This window comes from Anolis sagrei, chromosome 2 (genome assembly GCF_037176765.1).
Source record: "Anolis sagrei isolate rAnoSag1 chromosome 2, rAnoSag1.mat, whole genome shotgun sequence".
Taxonomy (NCBI): Eukaryota; Metazoa; Chordata; class Lepidosauria; order Squamata; family Dactyloidae; genus Anolis; species Anolis sagrei.
In genome coordinates this window covers 43,754,806-43,775,331 of record NC_090022.1, presented here as the reverse complement: position 1 = coordinate 43,775,331, position 20,526 = coordinate 43,754,806, and the positions used below count along the sequence as shown (strand labels likewise).

Below are 20,526 nucleotides of genomic sequence, written 5' to 3'. Positions count from 1 at the left end.
GGAAAGGGCCACATACCTTCATAGAAGAGTGCATGGGAAAAGTTCCAAGTTCAAAACATGGCTTCTCCTCCCAATAGGTGCATCTTCACTGTAGAGTTAATACAGTGTGCCTCCACTTTAACTGCCAAAGCTCAATGCTATGGAATCATGGAATTTGCAATTTAACAAGTTCTTTAGCCATCTCAGTGAAAGAGTGCTGGTGCCTCGTCAAACTGCAATTGTCACGATTCCATAGCATTGAGAATTCATTCAACAGTGTAGATGTACCCTGAACCTCTGGAGGGATGTTGTGGGTCTATTAGAGGTGTGCAATTTATTTCAGTGCCTGATTTTTGGCTGCCCCCATTCCATTTTTCTGGAACTTCCCACATTTGGAAGGGTTTCCTTTGCTGGTAAGATTCGGTCCATTGGTGCCAATGGGGAAACTTTAAAGGCTTATTTCTTTGTCAGTTTTAGGCCTCTAAGCATGAAAATTGCCTCACTTGTAGGCTACGTGTATGACTGCAAGTCCACTAAGTTTTGGGACTTTTTACCAATCTACTGATTTTTGGGAAATGTTTACCAGTGTCTAGCATGACATTTATTTTAAAAACCCACAAGAGGGAGTTCTGGGAATTGAAGTCTCAAGTGCATGCCACAAGAGGAGGGGAGAATGGGCACAGTAAATCAAGCCTCTGATTGGCTGAGAAAGAAAGTGAGAAACACACACACAGAGAAACCTGAACTCCATCATGCCCTGGGAGGGTGCACAGATACTCATTCAATATCCGTATTGCACAAAGTGCTTCTGGGAAAACGAGTCCCCATTTGCCTGAAGTGGGTACTGGGGGGGGGGGGCTTCACGAAGGGATGGAGGAGGCTGCCAGGGAAGAAAGAAGAGGAGGAACACAGCTTGCCTGATTTGCGAGGCTGCCCACACACCACCTCCACATCAGGTAGAGTGCCGTTCAGCCCTATTAGCCCCCATTAGCCAAAAAGATCTGGCTGCTGTGATCTGTGTCAAGCTAAGACTTCAGCTGCTGCTCTGCCAAGCTCATTTTTCTGTATTTGACAGCCAAATCCCCTGAATCTGGGACACCAAAATGATATCATGAACACCTCTAGGGTCAATGTAGACTATACTGTGTTTCATGAACCAACAGTTTGATTTGATATAAAGCATTTCATTCCTTCAGGGCATTTTTAACATTTTAATCTTACCACAATGTTTTGAGGACTGGGTGAAGTGAGAGGACTGCCACTGAAATCTGACAAAAATTCAGTTTCTTTTATAAAGTTTTTTTTTGGGGGGAGGGGGTCTCTTATAAATGCTTTTATTAATTTTTAGCCTTGATCAAACTTCTTTCAACAAGCACTATTATCTTCCATACTTTTTGAAATAGAATATGTGTTCCATCAAAATAATTGTGTATTTTTAAAAGTTTAAATATTTCACAGTTATAAAGAAAATCAATAAATTTTCAGGTTTTTCTTTGCTTTGTTTTGCTAAAATAAATCTTACTTTGTAAGTACTTTACAAGAAACTACAAGAAAGGAGATTCCATCTGAACATGAGGAAGAACTTTCTGACTGTGAGAGCCTTTCAGCAGTGGAACTCTCTGCCCCGGAGTGTGGCGGAGGCTCCTTCTTTGGAAGCTTTTAAACAGAGGCTGGATGGCCATCTTTCAGGGGTGATTTGAATGCAATATTCCTGCTTCTTGGCAGGGGGTTGGACTGGATGGCCCATGAGGTCTCTTCCAACTCTTTGATTCTATGATTCTATGAAATCATGCCACCTTCTTTAGATCTCTAACTTTTCTTTCCCTTGCCTGTGCTTTAACTCTGGATGGCATAATTAATTCCTGGCAATGAACACAAGTTTTATATCTCTTAGTTTTGAGTGGGATATAATCTTCTGTAAGCTAGGTCGAATAAAACTGACCTTGTGCAGGCACATTCAAACTCAATACTCAGGTTGAGGTCTGAATTACACTGGTTATCATGTATGCTAAAGATCAAGTTGGTATAGTGAAGTGAATGTTTGACTAGGACTCTAAAGACCAGGGCTTGACTCACACTCAGACATGGAATGCTACTGGGTGGTCTTGTGCAAGTCACACTCTCTCACTCTCAGAGGAAGGCAAAGGCAAATCCCTTCTGAACAAATGATAGATTGGAAATGACTTTAAGGCATGCAACAATAGCAATCATTCATGCTGCTGATAATGATCTAATAAGAGCATGCAAGTGGAGGGGGTAGGGTCTTCAACAATGGGCCTACATTCTTATTGTGGCAGATTGTATGAGGGTCTTGGCCAAATCAAACCCCATCCCTGACATGAAGACTTCATCTAGTATTTCCAGTCATTGCCAGATTATGCATAGTTGAAGAATATCTAGATAGCTTATCCTTCTTTTCAGTAACGGTACATTTCATTGCTCTCACACTGCTTTTGTTTTACTGAATGGATAATAGGTTAGTTCTTTGTCTGTTTTTCATGTATTAGAAGGGAATGTTGTTCTTGCCCGAGGGGACAATTAGATGTGTGCAGTTTTGTGGTGCATTTGCAATTTGAGAATGACATATTTTACATGTTTTGTAAAAAAGAACAGGAGCTTTAGATATTTTCTTAACTGCCAAATCCTGAGATTAGGATTCAAACTTTCATCCCACTTTAGGATCCTAACCAGAACCAACCATCTTGACTTCCATCCCACATTCCTGACCTGTCTGGGGATATGAGATGACAGTCCCAAGTCTCCCTCTCCCCAGTATATTATGGGCATTGCTAGCTCACATTTCTCTTTGGTGCTCTGATGCTATTGCAGCCCAGTTACACCTACAGAGCCACACATAACCCATCCCTCATGTCTTCAGTCACATTTGAATAGGTGAAATAAACCCACTCAAATATAGCCTATGCAAGTTGCCATTGAAATGTTAAATATGACACCTGATTGCAAAAGGGATTATGAATTTGGGTAGGGAACACCCAAATTACCGCATAAGCCACTGTTGTTAACAAATAATGTATGTGATTTCAGTGGAACTTATTCCTACATAAATTTGTTTAGGGTTGAAGCTTTAGGCATTAATAATCCTCCGGGCACATTATTTGTCTTCTAAATATATGCTGAGTGGTAGTTGATTCTAAAAGGCTATGTTTTCTTTCATGCATGACAAGATATGGAGTCACAGCATAATATTCAAAATGCAGGGTGGGGGACATAAACAAGCAAATCAAACTGTGTAGAATATTTAATGCGGAAAATACCTCAACAGATTAGTGTGTTAAGCTACCTTCTGCGTAATGTTGATAAGGCTATAGATGGTGTCTGAATACCTTTACAGCACGCCTCTCACAGTTTTCTTCTCTAAATTTGCTAACAATGGCATTGGAAATTTGCTTTTGCTACACCTGTCATGTAATTTCCTTCATTACATTGAAGAGTTGAGATTGTTTTACAAATTACCTCCCATGTGATGACGAGTTCAGACCGGCTTCCTCCACCTCCACTCACATTTGCTGGTGCCACTGTGGGAACTGGGAAGGGGGAAAAACCCACAGACAATAATTAACAAAGAATTTATAATTCTCTCAATCCCTCCTATAGCTGTGTGACCATGTGAAGGAAAGACACAGTACATGAAATCTGAGGTCTGCAGGGAGCTGGCAATGAACAAGTGTTAATTCAATTAACAGAAAAGTCCACAATTTAACTAGTTGTGGTATAAAAAGGGGTTTCCATGCTCATTCAAGATCCAAAAAGCCACAAAATTATTACTGCTAAGGACCTCATGCTCAATGGTTGTATCATATTTATCCAATATGAAAATGGTATGGCAGTGGAGAAATCAGAACTTTGAAAAGTTCAATGTACTGAACAATACAATGGGGACAGCTTCTGCAGGGCATCTTCCAACTCTATTTTTCTATTAATGCTTTACATCTTCCTATAACTTAACATATACAGTCATGTATAAGTCTGGAAATTTTAGTTAAAAAGTCAGTCCAAAAAAAAAACAAACCCTGGATTAACTTACTTGTGGATCAATGTGACTAATACATTAACTCTGGTGAAATAATGAACACTCCCCTTCTCTTAGTAGAGTGGTGAAAGACAAGAACTTAGCAAGAACCTGGAAGATCCTAAAATAAGTACCACACCCCTCTACTCTCTCTGCTGCGACACTGCTTCTGGCCTAATTGAATGTGTGGGTGGGGAAATGATGGAAGTGACCAGGGGCAGCTGGTCCAGAGATAGCATTGATGTTTTCCCCTTTCTGCAGAAGGACCTTTCACATACCCGTGGGTCATATCAAAGTCCATAACTTTAATTCCAAAACCTGCCCTCAATTTACAAATGAGGTTGACTTGTACATGAATATATATCTATTATATATATATGAGTAGTTGTTTTTTCACATTACACAGTTCTAGCACTTTGCTACCACTTTATCTGTCATGGTTTCTGACTACAGAATCTTGAGAGCTGCAATTTTGTGATGTATGAGAAGTCTCTTTCAGAGAGATTTTGTGCATCGCCAAATACAAACCCCAGGATTCCATAGGAAGCAGCCATAGCAGATAAAGTAGAATTAAACTTCTGTAACTGTGGTGTGATTGAAACTTTAGAATGAGTTGCTATGTTGGTCTATTAGAATGTATGGACAAACCCAAGGAGAGGAGGATTAAGACTGGAAGATTATGTGCTGAATGGATAATGCTGATGGCGATAATGATTTAGCATAGGCTAATCTGTCTTCTGAGACATGACTTATCTTCGAAGGAAAGAGAAAGCTAGAGAGAAAGAGAAGTTGTAATAAAATCCCTGGAATGAAAGATGGAGAAGAGCTGTGAAGCAGTTAGTGGAAGAACAGAAAAGGGAAGAGAATGGAGTGGAAGAGAAGCAGTGAGTCTGCCTCCAAAGAATGAGCCTCCACCACACTCTGGAGCACAAAGTTCCACTGCTGAACAACTCTTACAGTTAGGAAGTTTTGCCTAAAGTTCAGGTGGAATCTCCTTTCCTCTAGGTTGAAGCCACTGTTCCACATCCTAGTTTCCATGGCAGCAGAAAAAAAACTGATACCTCCTCCCCATGACTTCTCACATACTTATACATGGCCTTCATGTCTCCTCTCAGTCTTCTCTTCTGCAGGCTAAATATTCCCAGCTCTTTAAGCCACTCCTTATAGAGCTTGTTCTCCAGACCCTTGATCATTTCAGTTGCCCTCCTCTGGACACATTCAAGCTTGCCAACATTTCCTTTCAATTTAAGATGTTGGACATAGTATTCCAGGACTTGGACACAGTATTCCAGGAGTGGTTTGACCAAGGCAGAATAGAGGGGTAGCAAGACCTCCCTGGATCTAGACATTATACTCCTATTTATGCTGGCAAAATCCCAATGGCTTTTTTTTTTTTGCCACCGCATGACATTATTGTCTCATGTTTAATTTGTTGTCCATGAGGACTCCAAGATCTTTTTGACATGTACTGCTCTCAAACCAGGCATTCCCCATTGTGTATCTTTGCATTTCATTTTTCTGCCTGAGTGGAGTAGGTTCCATTTGTCTCTGTTGAACTTCATTTTGTTAGTTTTGGCCCATCTATCTAATCTGTTAAAATAGTTTCGAATTCTGCTCTTGTCTTCTGGAGTATTAGCTATCCCTCCCAATTTGGTGTTGTCTGCAAACTTGGTGATCATGCCTTTTAACCCTTAAGTCATTAATAAAGTCATTAATAAAGATGTTGAACAGGAAAGGGCCCAGAATAAAATCCTGCGGCTCTTCACTTGTCACTTCTTTCCAGGATGAAGAGGAAGAATTGGTGAGCACCCTCTGGGTTTGTTCGCTTAACCAATTATAGGTCCACCTAACCATAGTTTTGCCTAGCACACACTTGACTAGTTTGTTTGCCAGAAGGTCGTGGGGGACCTGAAATTCAGATACACTAATCTACGGCATTCCCTGCATCTATCCAGCTTGTAACTCTATCAAAAAAAGAGATCAGATTAGTCTGGCATGACTTGCTTTTGATAAATCTGTGTTGACTATTAGCAATTACTGCATTCATTTCTAAGTGTTTGCAGACCACTTCCTTAACTATATTTTCCAGAATCTTGTCTGGTATTGCCGTGAGGCATGAGGCTGACCGGACGGTAATTGTTTGGACCATCCTTTTTTTCCTTTCTTGAAGATAGGGACCACATTTGCCCTCCTCCAATCTGCTGGGACTTCTCCCATTCTCCAAAAACTCTCAAAGATTAATGGCAATGGTTCTGAAATAACTTCTGCTAGTTGCTTCAATACTCTTAGGTATAGTTGATCTGGCCCTGGGGACTTGAATTCGATTAGAGTGGCCAGGTATTCCTGGTCAACTTGTTTCCCTATTTGGGTTGGATTTCCCTAATCCTTCATCCACTCCATCTTGCTGAGGATGAGGACAATTTTCTTTTTGTGAGAAGACTGAGGTGTAAAAGGTATGAAGTAGTCTGCCTTTTCCTTATCCCCTGTCAGCATTACCCCATCTTCTCCTCACAGAGGCCCTTTTGCTTTCTTGTTTTTCCCTTTCCTACCAACGTAAGCAAAGAAGCCCTTGTTATTGTTTTTAATGTCCCGGGCAAGCCTAAGATTGCGCTTTAGCCTTCTGAACCTTTTCCCTACAGGAATTTGTTTGAATTCTTCTTTTATGATTTCTTCCCTTCTCCACTTGTCTCTTTTGAGACTTGGCCCAGTTAGAATTTCTTTGGACATCCATTCTGGCTTCTTTGCACTTGTCTTAGTTTTTTTCCTTGTTGACACTGTTTGCAATTGTGCCTTGAGTATTTCATTTTTTAAAAACACCCATCCATCCATAACTCCCTTGTCTTTTAATCACAGCATCCACAGAATGCCGCTCAGTATTTCCTTCATTTTTAGAAGTCTGCTCTGCTAAAGTCCAGAATGCGGGTTTGACTTTTCTTTGTTTTGGCCTTCCTTTGCATCAGAAACTTTAGGAGCACATGGTCACTTGCCCCTAAGCATCTCCTGCGAGGGGTACTTTTACATAGAATCCAACTATTTATGTATGTATGTATGTATGTATGTATTTATTTATTTATTTATTTGCTATATTTATATACCATCCCTCTCAGCCTGCAGGCGACTCGGGACAATTCACAGTTGGTACCAAGACCATAAAATACAATTTAAAACCTTAAAATATTACAAAACCATAGCAAAGTCAATAACAAACATATATCATTAGTGTCTCCTTGCTGAAAACATTGGTCAATCACATCGTGTAATCATTCCTGCAGTTTAATTGCACTGAACCCATATTACTGGTATATAAATCTACATTGACCATATAATGCAGTTTAAAACATTATTTGACAGTGAAGATGGGGCCAAAGTCTTTAGCCTTCTTTACCAAAGAGTGCTGGCACCTCACCAAAATGGTGTCAAATTGTATTAATTCTGTAGTGTAGATGAACCACGAGACATCCCTAACCAGTGTTTTCATGCAGAGTATTGTGTTCATATGTTGGCTCATTAATTTGTAGGGGAAAGAATGATATTGATAGATGGGGTTTATTGGCATTTGGGGACTATTGCCTATTGTGGTATGAGAGTTATAAACATAGTTCTATAAAACCTTTTTATTCATATAGAATAATAACACATAATGTTTTTAAGAACAGGTCAAGGTACATGGTGTTCATACATTATTTTATTTATATATTGCAATATGTTTTAACTGGATTTTTTTCAATGATCATAACATGTTTAACTGCATTTTAATTATCTTTTGTTTATTTTTAATTGTGTAATGTTTAAAGTTGTGATCCACTCTGGGGCTCAATTCTGAGAAAGAAGTGAGGTAATAATAATAGTAACAGTAACAATTCTATTTAATCTGAAGCACCAAGTATTATGAGGTAATTACTGACAGTAGCTTTGGCTGAATCTGTATACCATTGACTGGGGAATAAGATTTACTGTACTCAACAAAATTAAGTACAAATGGCTAGGATTGCAATGGCAAAAACTTTTCAGTGCATTCTTACATGATGAACAACTTCACATTTTAAAACTGTGCTGTGAAGTTGCTGAAGCAATGATCATAAAATATTGACAATATAGCTAACATGCTTTTTTCAATTTTTTTTGTAGATATTTTATATTCATTAGAAGGAATTTGCCCATTGTTATCCTTCACTTTGGATAACATGTGTTAGATTTGCAAAAGTTTAAGGACAGGGATAGTTAACTAAATGAGGAATGAAGAAAGACTTTTAAAGCAAGCTCAACTAACATTCCACTGTTCCATGAACCAGTTAATGCTCAATTAGTGCCTGTATTGAAAGTGTTCGGTATTTACTGTATTTGCATAGGAAAGATATTTATACTACTGTTCAACAAGGCCTCAATTGGGTCATAGTGGAGAAACAGATGAAATTTGCTGTTAACTGTATCAGCAGAAGCTCAATTAATTCTCAGCTCAATTTTAATGAAATGAGCAGTGGCTCATTTGCCTCCAGGAATGTATAAACACTCAGCTAGGCTTTAGTTGGCAATATAGCCCTTATAAGATAGGCTTTTTTACTCACCCTTTCATCACTATTTATTTGTCACACCTGTTGCTCTGAGGTAGATTTTAATTGGCAATGAAGAGTTTTAGCAGCTGGCTGCACTGCAGATTTGTTTCCTTACTGTCTATATGGAACACTTAAGCAGCCAAGTAGGCCAAGTTCACTGAGATCTCCAGAACTTTCAGGATCAATATTTTACTCACACATACCAAAGTGCTCTCTTGATGTCCCTGTATCTTTTATATTCCAGATTTCATATTCAATGATCCTGATGAGGAAGGAACCCCCCATGGTTCCTTCCTTTTGAGGTGAAGGAGCTCCTGGAAGATTTTGCATGAAACAGAGTTCATCTCCAGGGTAGAATTAATGTAATTTGGCATCACTTTGACTGCCGTGGCTCAGGACTTCATCATATTAAGGTTGAGATTCGTCACACATCGTGGCAAATCCGGTGGGCCTGGCACATCACCTGCCTTCCTCCTCTCCCCATCCCCCCGTCCCGTTGTTTCCTGTACAACATGGGAAGCTTAATGAGTTGCTGCTGCCTCCTGCGACACTTCCACTTCACTTGAGGCATGGAGCCCCACTGGAAGTAGAATCATAGAGTTGGAAGAGACCTCATGGGCCATCCAGCCCAACCCCCTGCCAAGAAGCAGGAAAATCACAATCAAAGCACCCTGACAGATGGCCATCCAGCCTCTGCTTAAAAGCATCCAAAGAAGGAGTCTGCACCATACTCTGCGGCAGAGAGTTCCACTGCTGAACATCTCAATCAGAAGGTTCTTCCTAATGTTCAGGTGCAATCTCCTTTCCTGTAGTTTGAAGCCATTGTTCCTCATCCTAGTCTACACGGCAGCAGAAAACAAGCTGGCTCCATCCTCCCTATGACTTCCCCTCACATAGGGAGGAGGGAACAAGCTGGTTTTCTGCTACCCTGGAGACTAGGACAATGTTGTGTTCAATGGGAATTTATTTTGACATTTTTCCAGCATTCTAATGTTGTAGATAGTGGGCTTCTTTTTATTGCCTTTATTTGATGACTGTTCATCCTTTCCTTTAGGCATGACCAGTGGTTCCACCCAGTTATTGACTTCTCAATTCTTACCCATCTTTTTGCATCATCGAACTCCAATTCTAATGGTTTTACTAGTTGGCATGCTTCAAAGGAACTTGGTAGATTAGGGGCTCCCCATCCTTCATTTTCTTGTGGGAAGAAAAATTACAAATTGGATATTCTGCTTTTTTTGGCCCCTAGCACTCAGGTTGAGGTGTCCCTTTTCTAATTTTTTTTTCTATATTGAATGGTATTGCCTGGAAGAGAAATAAAATGTTTGGATGCATCATCATCTTAACTATTTTGATCCTATTATTTAGATTTTTTGGGATATATATTCTCCAGTATTTAAGCTTTGTTTTCCCCAACCTTATCCCCAGGATTGTTTGGATTTCTTTTAATTCTTGCCAGGAAAGATGTTTATGTATAAGACCTGATTTTTCAGGATTTATTGCAAGACTTGATATATCTATTCTTTTTTATTATCTGTCTGTCTATTTTGTTCAATGGGAATTTATTTTGCCATGTCATGTGATGGGAGCTAGTGTGCTCCATGCCTCAAATGAAGTGTCATAAGGCGGGCATTTTTGCCCATCTGATGAGGTAAACAATAATATGGAATTATGGGATTTCTAGTGGAGAGGCACCAGAATTCTAAGGCAGAGAAGATTAAAGGGATAAAAGTTAATATTGAAGAGGGGGGGATGTTCTTGTCAGACATTGTTCCTGAGTTGTATTTTTTACTTTGTCAACATAATGTCACATAACTTACTAGATGCTTTAGTTCTTAGCAGCTCTGATGGTGCACTTGGCTCTCCAATTCCTACACTGTTGCCAGCCACAACCCGGAATTCATATTCAACCCAAGGGTTTAAATCAACCACTGTTGCTGTGTGGGTCCTTCCATTAATAACTTCAGGAACTAGATATAAGACAAAATGGTTTAGCAGAAGAATATTTCGAAAATATAACATCAAATGTAAGTCAGAAGTATGATTATGTACCGGTTGAAACTGCTTGCCATCCAACTGAAAATGGAGTCCTTGTCTGAATTGTGTAGATCTGGATGGGACTGTTATTATCTGTTCCAGATCTCCAGCTTAGTACTGCAGTTGTACTTGAGACATGTTCAATGCTAACATCTTTGGGTGGACCTGGAGTACCTTATTACAAAGAAAGACTTCATATTATTTTAACAGATAGGTTTGTACTGGGATTGTTCTTCAGAGTCCAGTTTTGAACCTAGTATGCAATGCATTATTAGAAGTATTCGGGATGGTTGTAAAAATATCAGTCCACAACATGCATTCCAACATAGATTTCCTGGCCCTGCCTCCTCTTTTAGTGCATTCAAGGATGACATAGACACCCAGGGCAGGATTGAGACAAGAGCCTGATTACAGTGTTTTCTCCATCAGGTGGGCTCAATTATTTCATTCAGGTAGCACCTTTCTCCTTCTACTGTGAGCTTTATAATCCCCATTTAGTGTTCAATAATTGTGAGAGCCAACATAGTATAGTAATCTGAGTTTTGGACTAAAACTATTCCAGGTATTTGAATTCTAGTCTTTCAGAGTTCAAATCTCTGCACAGCTATGGAAAGTCATTGGTGATCTTTTCCAAGTAATATTTTTTCAGCCTCAGGGGAACCACTAGTGGTGCAATGGATTAAACCCTTCTGCCAACAGGACTGAAGACTGACAGGTTGGAGGTTCGAATCCGGAGAGAGCATGGATGAGCTCCCTCTACTAGCACCCTATGCGGGGACATGAGAGAAACTTCCCACAAGGATGGTAAAATATCAAAGCATCTGAGCGTCCCCTGGGCAATGTCTTTTCAGACAGCCAATTCTCTCACACCAGAAGCGACTTGCAGTTTCTCAAGTCACTCCTCACACATGTGCGTGTGCGCACACACACACAAAGCCTCAGAGGAAGATAATGGTAAACCTCCTCTGAGCAAATCCTGTCACGTCAACTCTATAATAGGCTCACTTTACACTCACCATAACTCAGAAATAACTTGGGGGTACATGCCAACAAATAACGACTTCATTAACTTGATCAAAAATATGGATATCTTTTTTCCTTAAAAATGATTTATTACAACATTTAGATGTTATCTTTTAGGACAAAGCCCTCCAAATGCAGATATCTATTTATCTATCTTTCCTTACAATGTTGTAAACACATATCCTAGAAATATGAGTTAAAACAGTATGAGGGAAGAAATAATATATGTTGGCATTTTCATCTGATTTGGTTAGTTTCCCATCAGGTAAATTTAAGCCCAGGAGGGATATATAACAGCAGGAAACATTTTAGCTGTAGATTATGATGTTTTTTTAAAAAAAATATTTATTTATTACATAACAATTAAACAGTGATATTAATTAAAATTACATAATCACATAGAACAAATCACATAATCACAAGTCATATAGCCATTTCCAATTTTCATAACAATCCTATTGTCCGAATTCAGTGCCTAAAGTGCTGCTGTGCACACTAGCCAAAGGCCTGGCTCCAAAACCATGTCTTTGTTTTTTTCCTAAAAGTAAGGAGGGAAGACGCTGATCTAATCTCGCTGGTGAGCGAATTCCACAAGCGGGGGGGGGGGGGGGGTCACCACCAAGAAGGCCCTGTTCCTCGTCCCCACCAGACGCGTTTGAGATGCTGGTAGAACCGAGAGCAGGGCCTCCCCAGTAGATCTTAAATTATGAGGTGGAACGTAGAAAGAGATACGTTCAGATAAGTAAGCTGGACCGGAGCCTTATAGGGTTTTATAGGCCAAGACCAGCACTTTGTATTGTGCTTGGAGGTGGACCGGCAGCCAGTGGAGCTGACACAGCAGGGGGTGGTATGCTCCCTGTATGGCGCTCCGATGAGTAATCTGGCTGCTGCCCATTGGACTAGTTGAAGTCCCCGAACAGTCTTCTAAGGCAACCCCACGTAGAATGCATTGCAGTAATCTATTCGGGATGTAACCAGAGCGTGGACCACTGTGGCCAAGTCAGACTTCCCAAGGTACAGGCGCAACTGGCGCACAAGCTTTAACTGTGCAAAAGCTCCCCTGGTCACCGCCGAGACCTGAGGTTCCAGGCTCAGTGATGAATCCAGGATCACTCCCAAGTTGCGAACCTGCATCTTCAGGGGGAGTGTGACCCTGTCCAACACAGGCTGTAACCCTCTGCCCTGTTCGACCTTTCGACTGACCAGGAGGACCTCTGTCTTGTCTGGATTAAATTTCAATTTGTTAGCCCTCATCCAGTCCGACACAGCAGCCAAGCACCGATTCAAGGTCTGAACAGCTTCTTTAGTAACAGGTGGGAAGGAGTGACAGATTTGGATGTCATCTGTGTACAGATAACACCTTAGTCCGAAACTCTGGATGATCTCTCCCAGCGGCTTCATGTAGATGTTAAACAACATCGAGGACAGTACTGAGCCCTGAGGGACTCCACAAAACAACGGTTGTGGAGCCGAACAGGTGTCACCCATTAACACCTTCTCGGACCGTCCCTCCAGGAAGGACCAGAATAACTGCAAAGCAGTACCTCCAAGTCCCATTTCTGTGAGGCGTCTCAGAAGGATACCATGGTCAACTGTATTGAAGGCCGCTGAGAGGTCCAGCAGAACTAACATTTCATTCAACCAGTTTCTCTGCTGTTTGAGTGTATCATTTTCTTCTCCATGCTATAGTCAGTTGGCATTTTAGAGTTAATACACTTACCCCTTACAATGATTTCTGCTGTTTCAGATAGGATGTCCATAGCTGTTTGCACTGTGCAAGTATATTTGCCAGAATGATTTAACTGAATGTTTCTTATCATAAGGTCCCCAACTGATTCCTTGAGAGAGAAAAAGGGGAAACATTGCACTGATTACACATAATGCCTTTTCTATAATGGATTTTTTGTGACTTGTTAAGTATCAATAAAAGTACAGTTTTAAAATTAAATTATGTATTACTTTTATCACTGTCTTTCCTGCAGACATTTTAATCGTGTTTCACAAATAATGCAAGCACTAAAAATAAAAATAAATGGATATGTTTATATAATGCAATAAAGTTTCCAATGGGAAATAGGTACTTTGGGGGCTGAAACTTTGGCTTCCAGAGTTCAGACACAATGCACATTTCAAGTCAATAGGGCCTTTAAATTTTGAGGACCTGATAGAAGTGGGAGGTGGAGTCCTACAGCTTTAGTAGTAGACAAACCAAATTAAGGCAAGACAGAAGTATTGTCTGTGCAATGGAAGAGCTGATTAGAGAATAGGGATGCAGCCTACAATGAATGGGGTTACACTTCCTCTGAAGCTGAGTGTAGTTCTTGATCCAGTCCCAACCCTTGATTCTGAGATTTATATATAGTCCAGGATTTCATCTGCACAATGACAGGTTACTACCAGCATTTTTCGAAACATTCAAACTATCTACAGTGACTTATGCCTTAACTACATCCAGTTCTGTTGCATTGTAAAATGCCCTACTGTCCAGAAATTTCACTTACTCTAATGGAGACAAAGTGTGGTACACATCAATTACAGGGTGTACATAACTCCTTTTTACAACCCCAAGCACAGTTTAAAGTGCTGGCTATGAGCCATAAAGCTCTATACAATCTGAGGCCAGGTTATCTGAAAGACCATGTTTCTCTAAGTAAGCTGCCCAGTTTCTGAAGGATCTCAATCGCATGATGTTTGGTGAAGTTATAGTAAATAGCTTTCTCAATAGCCATTCTCAGACTATGGAACCTCCTTCCATAGGAGGCTATATGAATATCTCCCAGCCCCCATTGTCCTAGGCTAGCAGGACACAGCTTTTAAATGGATGGGTTTGACTTTTTACCATTTTAATTCTATTTTCTATTTACTGCTAACTATCTTCACTTATTTTTCACTATAAGACATGGCAAAATATTTTTATAGTTTAATACCTATCAGGCATGTAGCTGGGAGGGGGGGGGGCTTGAGGGTCTTGCCCCCCCCCCCCGAAATTCTCATGGTGGTTCATGAAAAGGCCTTACCGGTGCATTATTTAAACTGTTATGTTTATTCATATCATGATCTGATCACCATACTCAATATATCCCATATGCAGGGGGGTATTGGGGTAATAATACAAAAGGTTTGCTAGGCTAGACCCTCTTTCACTCAGACTCAGCCCCCCCCGAAACCCCCCTGAAATAAATTCAGCCCCCCCCCCCCCGAAACGAAATCCTGGCTACGGGCCTGATACCTATGTATTTTAAGTGCTAGATGATGATGATGATGATGATGATGATGATGATGATGATGATGGAAGCATTCTGGAATTCTAGTCATTTGAAAAAGCTGAGATACACATCAAAGAAAGGGGAAAAAAACCACTGACTACCTAAATATCTAATAGTTATCTCCTAGAACACATTTGAATTGCGCACAGATTCATTTTGACTGTTTTCCTTCAGCTTTTTTGGTTTGTTTGGCTTCTTCGGACAGTTTTTTCAACAGAGCTGGACCATGTGGCTTCTGGTTACGGCTCCATCTGTTCTATTCAGGAACACTCGGTGTGTGAAGAGGCTGGCTGCATGCTCACATAGCATTTCCATGTGTCCAGAGGAGGGCAACTAAAACAAGGGGGGCAACTGAAAAACAAGCCCTATGAGGAGTGGCTTAAGGAGCTGGGCATGTTTAGCCTGAAGAAGAGAAGGCCGAGAGGAGATATGATAGCCATGTATAAATATGTGAGAGGAAGTTACAGGGAGGAGAGGGCAAGCTTGTTTTCTGCTTCCCTGGAGACTAGGATGTGGAACAATGGCTTCAAACTACAAGAAAGGAGATTCCATCTGAACATGAGAAAGAACTTCCTGACTGTGAGAGCCGTTCAGCAGTGGAACTCTCTTCCCTGGAGTGTGGTGGAGGCTCCTTCCTTGGAGCCTCCTTTTAAACAGAGGCTAGATGGCCATCTGTCAGGGGTGATTTGAATGCAATATTCCTGCTTCTTGGCAGGGGGTTGGACTGGATGGCCCATGAGGTCTCTTCAAACTCTATGATTCTATGGCTTGCAGCAGGTTACAACATTGCTAAAACCCATAATGAAAACATATAATCATTTAAAAATACTCCATAGAATACACATATTAATATTAAAACACATCTCCACAAAATATACATTAAAATACACAAAACAAATTTTAGACAAAAAGTAAGTTTAAAATTTGTCATTAAAACTGTCTGGATAAATGAATGAATACATGCTGCTGATGATGTCAATGATTATCATGATGACTTTTGACAAATTCTCATGTGATTTTAAATATTGAATTTGAATGCACACAAAATTGACTAAAGAATAAAGAAGTCTACAAACTTACTCCTCCGGCTCTTTCAAAATGAGTCATTTTTCTTTTAAAATCAATCACATCTCCATTGAATGACCATATGAACGCAACCTCAACAGATGGGTCTTTGGAAACCTGACAAGGCAGAACTATGCTTTCTCCAACCGTAACATCCATATTAGAAGGAGGAATGTTAATTATTGTTCTTTCTGTAAGAAAAGGTACTTCTTTGTTACTTAAAAATGTTCATAAATCAGAATTACTTTAAACAGAATTTACCAAGATCCTAGAGATCTTACTTTCATTCACAGGCATATCATTAGCAAAAACCACAATTTGCTTAAGTGACATGAAAAAGAGTTACAAGTTTGATCTCTGCACCCCTTTAGTATTGTTGGTATTTTTTCCAGTCATATTAGAGACAGCTCCACTGTTGTAAGAAGTTCAGGCAAATAATGCTTAAGTTGATGAAAGCACTGTGCAGTGATAAGGATCCACATGTTTGGAAATAAATGTTGACAACAGTTCTAGTCATGGGGATAAATAAAATATAAATATATACTATTTGGTAGGAGACAGATGAAGGATGTGAGCAATTTTATTTTTTTAAAAGTAAATAATCAAATAAACAATGAAGCTCTGAAAATTTTGGTTAAAAATACTAAACCAAAATATTCTGAGGAACATATTTTATGCTCTCTTTTACAAATCTACCATTTTTACAGACTGAATGAATAACATGCTGTGTAAACAAAATAATGCTTTCAATCACATACAAAATCCATTGCAAATATAAGAAAATATTTTGTACCCCTGTACTGACTGCTTTAACAATTAGCATGTTTGATGTGGTCTTTTCCTTTGTGTTTCTGTATATTCATCATGATTTTGCAGAGATTCCTGCTGATTTATGGTGTTAATTGCAGAGAAGCAAACAACATGTTCATTTGAAACAAATAGTTTCTATGTTTGTGTGAGAGAGTAAAGAAGCAGATACCAGACCAAGATTTAATAAGGAAGCATGTGAACTTAATCGGTCAGTTCACAAAATTCTATCCCATGACCTTTAGAACATTCTTCATGAGATACTCAAGTAAGGTCCAGCCATTTGAATGTTACCTATACTGTATATACTTAACAGGTTGTGGTTATTTGATTTTTGAAGAGGGAAATGTTTTTGGCCACCTTAAGCTTCTTAGTATGACCACAAACTGTTAGAAGCTCAACCATGCTTAGCACTGAAGAATATGTCATAGTTCGCAGTAGTAATAGGGTTAGATAGTTTGAGTGACCCAAAACATTCTCACATTTTGATTACCTCTCCATCAAACAAAAAACAGATAATAATGACATGCAATATTTCATATCATACGCACTTTTCTACATACATATTATTTCCTATTAGGTACCTCAAGTTGCCCGTTTTTATGAAATGCCCTGTATTTGGTAGCTTAACATCAACCCCTGCATTAGGGAGATATAAGATGCTCTAAATTCCATGTTCCTTATTTATTATAAAAAAAAAATTGTCGTGTCAGGAGCGACCGCTCCTGTTGTGAGAGAATTGGTCGTCCGCAAGTACATTGCCCAGGGGACGCCAGATGATTTGACGTTTTATCATCCTTGTGGGAGGCTTCTCTCATGTCCCCGCATGAGGAGCTTATTTATTGTAAATGAAGACCACCAAAACAGTATGCAGAAAAATACTGGTGAACCATCTCCTGGCATTGTGGCCTGCATAACACTGATCTTTCTCCTCTCTGACCGATCCCCATTTGTTCTTCAGGTTCTTCTCTCTTCGTCCACATTTGAGAGAGAAGAACCCAAGTGAGCAAGAATCAGCTCTGTGGTGTTTATGCCCACATTAGGAAAAGTTGTGGCAAATATGCCCATGTTAGGGAAGATCAGAGAATGCTCTGTAACTTCTCCATAGTCCTGTACCATAGTGTGAACAGCTGGGCTGGTTCTGATTCAGAACTGGGCCCACTGTTCAAACAAGTCAGTGCCACCATCCGGCTTTCCCCATGTCATTTTGTTGGTGCCCATATGGCTCAGAGAAATGACACAGGTAAGGGTGGCCATCCAATGGAGCTTAACCAGGTTTTGTGCCACTGGACAATCTGGAATCTGTCCCACCACTGCAGTGGGACAAAGGCAAGCAGTGGAACCACCCCTGGGGGTGGTCTGGAGTACGACCACCATGGCCTTGGTAAGTGTCCCATGTAATTGCCCTTTCTGTTACTTGTAGATCCAAGAGTAGGTACAGCAGAAGCCATCTCCACTCAAAATGAACAAATCTTAGTCTAAGGCTATTTGGCCATGTACCAAATGCTCTAGGGTGGCCTATAATAAAATGTAGCTTGCGCTTAATTTGGTAAAGAGCTAAACTCAACAAATTCCAGGAATTTTGTATACAGAAAAATGCCTCCCCATACCTGACGTCCAAAAGTAACTGTTGCAAGCATGTCTCAAGCTCATTCTTTTGAAACATATTTTCCCTGGTATAGATGCACACTCAGTACTTTGTATAGCAAAACAAGGGACTGAACCTGCATCTATTCCAGGAAAAGCATTTTGTAATAGTCTGTTGCATCCCAAAGCTGTTTTGCACTCAGATGCTCAGCTGGGAAGTCAGTGCATAAGTAATCACAACATAGGTGAGCGCCACTGCCATTTCATTGGCCAGAGGCAGCTCCCGGCAGAATCTTGTTGGTCATATCACTTTTGTTAAGGGCAAAACAGCTTGTCCTGCTATATAATCAACAGCAATGGCATAATCAGCAAGACTCCGCCAAGGAATTGTTTCTGATCAGAGAAACAGTGGTGGGGCTTTTTGATGTATGGATATAGAATCAATCTGGATACAGCCTAATCTATTTGCCCATATTTCAAAAACACTGAGGGTCACTCTAGAGCAGGCATGTAGCCACGGGGGGGGGGGGGGGGGGGGGGGGGGGGGGGGGGCTCGGGGGGCTTCAGCCCCCCCCCGAAATTATCATGGTGGTTCGTGAAAAGGCCTTACTGGTGCATTATTTAAACTGTTATGTTTATTAATATCATGATTTGATCACCATTCTCAATATATCCCATATGTATGGGGGTATTGGGGTAATGATACAAAAGGTTTGCTAGGCTAGACCCTCTTTCACTCAGACTCAGCCCCCCCCCCCCGAAACTCAGCCCCCCCCCGAAACCCCCCCTGAAATTTTTTTACCCCCCCCCCCCCCCGAAATGAAATCCTGGCTACGGGCCTGCTCTAGAGTTTCCTGGAAGCTCTGCAGTAGCCTGTGGTTCTTGTGATGGATTAAAGCAGTGGTTCTCAACCTGTGGGTCCCCAGTTGTTTTGGCCTTCAATTCCCAGAAATCCCAACAGCTGGTAAACTGGATGGAATTTTTGGGAATTGTAGGCCAAAACACCTGGGGACCCACAGGTTGAGAACCACTGGATTAAAGGCTGAAAGCAATGCTTTTGCTGCAAATTTGGCCATATGCCATGTGGACTGCTAGCTGTGGATTCAAAGTGAGTTTGTTACATTTTGCCCATGTAAACATGTTTTCTGAGAGGATCATGCAAAACAGGCTTATATAATATGGACCTCAAATTTCAGGATTAGAGGACCTCTGGCAAGATTTCCAGGCTTATGCAAGATTGCAAATCTCTCAGGGACCTGAGGTTTTATATAGGCTTGCCTCAGGTGTCCGGGCCAATCTTGAGTTGACTGGGTAGTAAAGAGGATTTCCCTTTGTCACATCCATAAAAACCTAGAAACTGGAGGAATGTCACTTTAAATAGTTGCTGTATGACACCTGATTTGCAACACAGAAATGCTTTCGGTGGTTGCAGCCAGGAGATTTCAACTTCGGGCTGCAATTCCAGCTGCACCCTTAAAGGCATGCACACTGCAAAAATGCTAGTGTTCCATTTGGCTCTCCTGTTCTGCTTTGTTAAACAGTTCAACCATGCATTACATACAGCCTAAGTATGCATTCTTGCAGTCTTAAAAAAACAAAACAAAAACATGTTTTATAGTAGGCTCATGCTAGGTCTCTCTGGATCTATAAGTCTGGCTAGATCACATCAACTGCTATGAATGATGCTGGCATGCTCTCTTCACTTGATACAAGCTGTTGTCTTCATCAAGTTGCCTTTAAGATTTCCATCTCAAATCTTTTTTAATGCCTCTTAAAAGCTCCCACTTTCCCATTATCTATCTGCCTTACTTACTAACTGTAGGCATGTACTATGAAACAGATCCCGTTTCCAAAGAGAAGAAGAAATAAGGCACTCAGTGCTCTTGAGATATAATAAAGACTTCTATCACAAAGAATAAACAACTGAATGAGAAGCAATAAACTTAATTTGCACATTAGCTATGCTTTTCGGAATTCTGACATTTCAGTTGAATATAATACTAAAGCAATGAGGCCTATAATTGAACAGCCAAAACTTCTCCAGAGGGGAACCAAAACAAATGTTCCCTGCAAAGACTGCTATTGTGATAGCATGTTGTTATTTTGATTTTTAATAAATTTTGCAATTGTCTAATTAAAGCTTTCCTTTACATGTTAAAAAATTGTCACAGCATTCACA

General features: G+C 40.3%; 1 protein-coding gene across 4 annotated transcripts in view; it reads right to left on the bottom strand.

Annotated features, from left to right (window-relative positions):
- CNTN6 (contactin 6) overlaps positions 1–20,526 on the bottom strand; it is a 304,683-nt gene that overhangs the window by 21,135 nt on the left and 263,022 nt on the right. For all 4 annotated transcript variants that reach the window (XM_060766325.2, XM_060766326.2, XM_060766324.2 and 1 more), the window contains 5 exons: positions 15,969–16,144; positions 13,343–13,460; positions 10,615–10,773; positions 10,383–10,532; positions 3,454–3,524 (listed from right to left, as the gene is read on the bottom strand). In XM_060766325.2, coding sequence (XP_060622308.2) covers positions 3,454–3,524; positions 10,383–10,532; positions 10,615–10,773; positions 13,343–13,460; positions 15,969–16,144 — 674 coding nt within the window. The remainder of the gene's footprint in view (positions 1–3,453; positions 3,525–10,382; positions 10,533–10,614; positions 10,774–13,342; positions 13,461–15,968; positions 16,145–20,526) is intronic.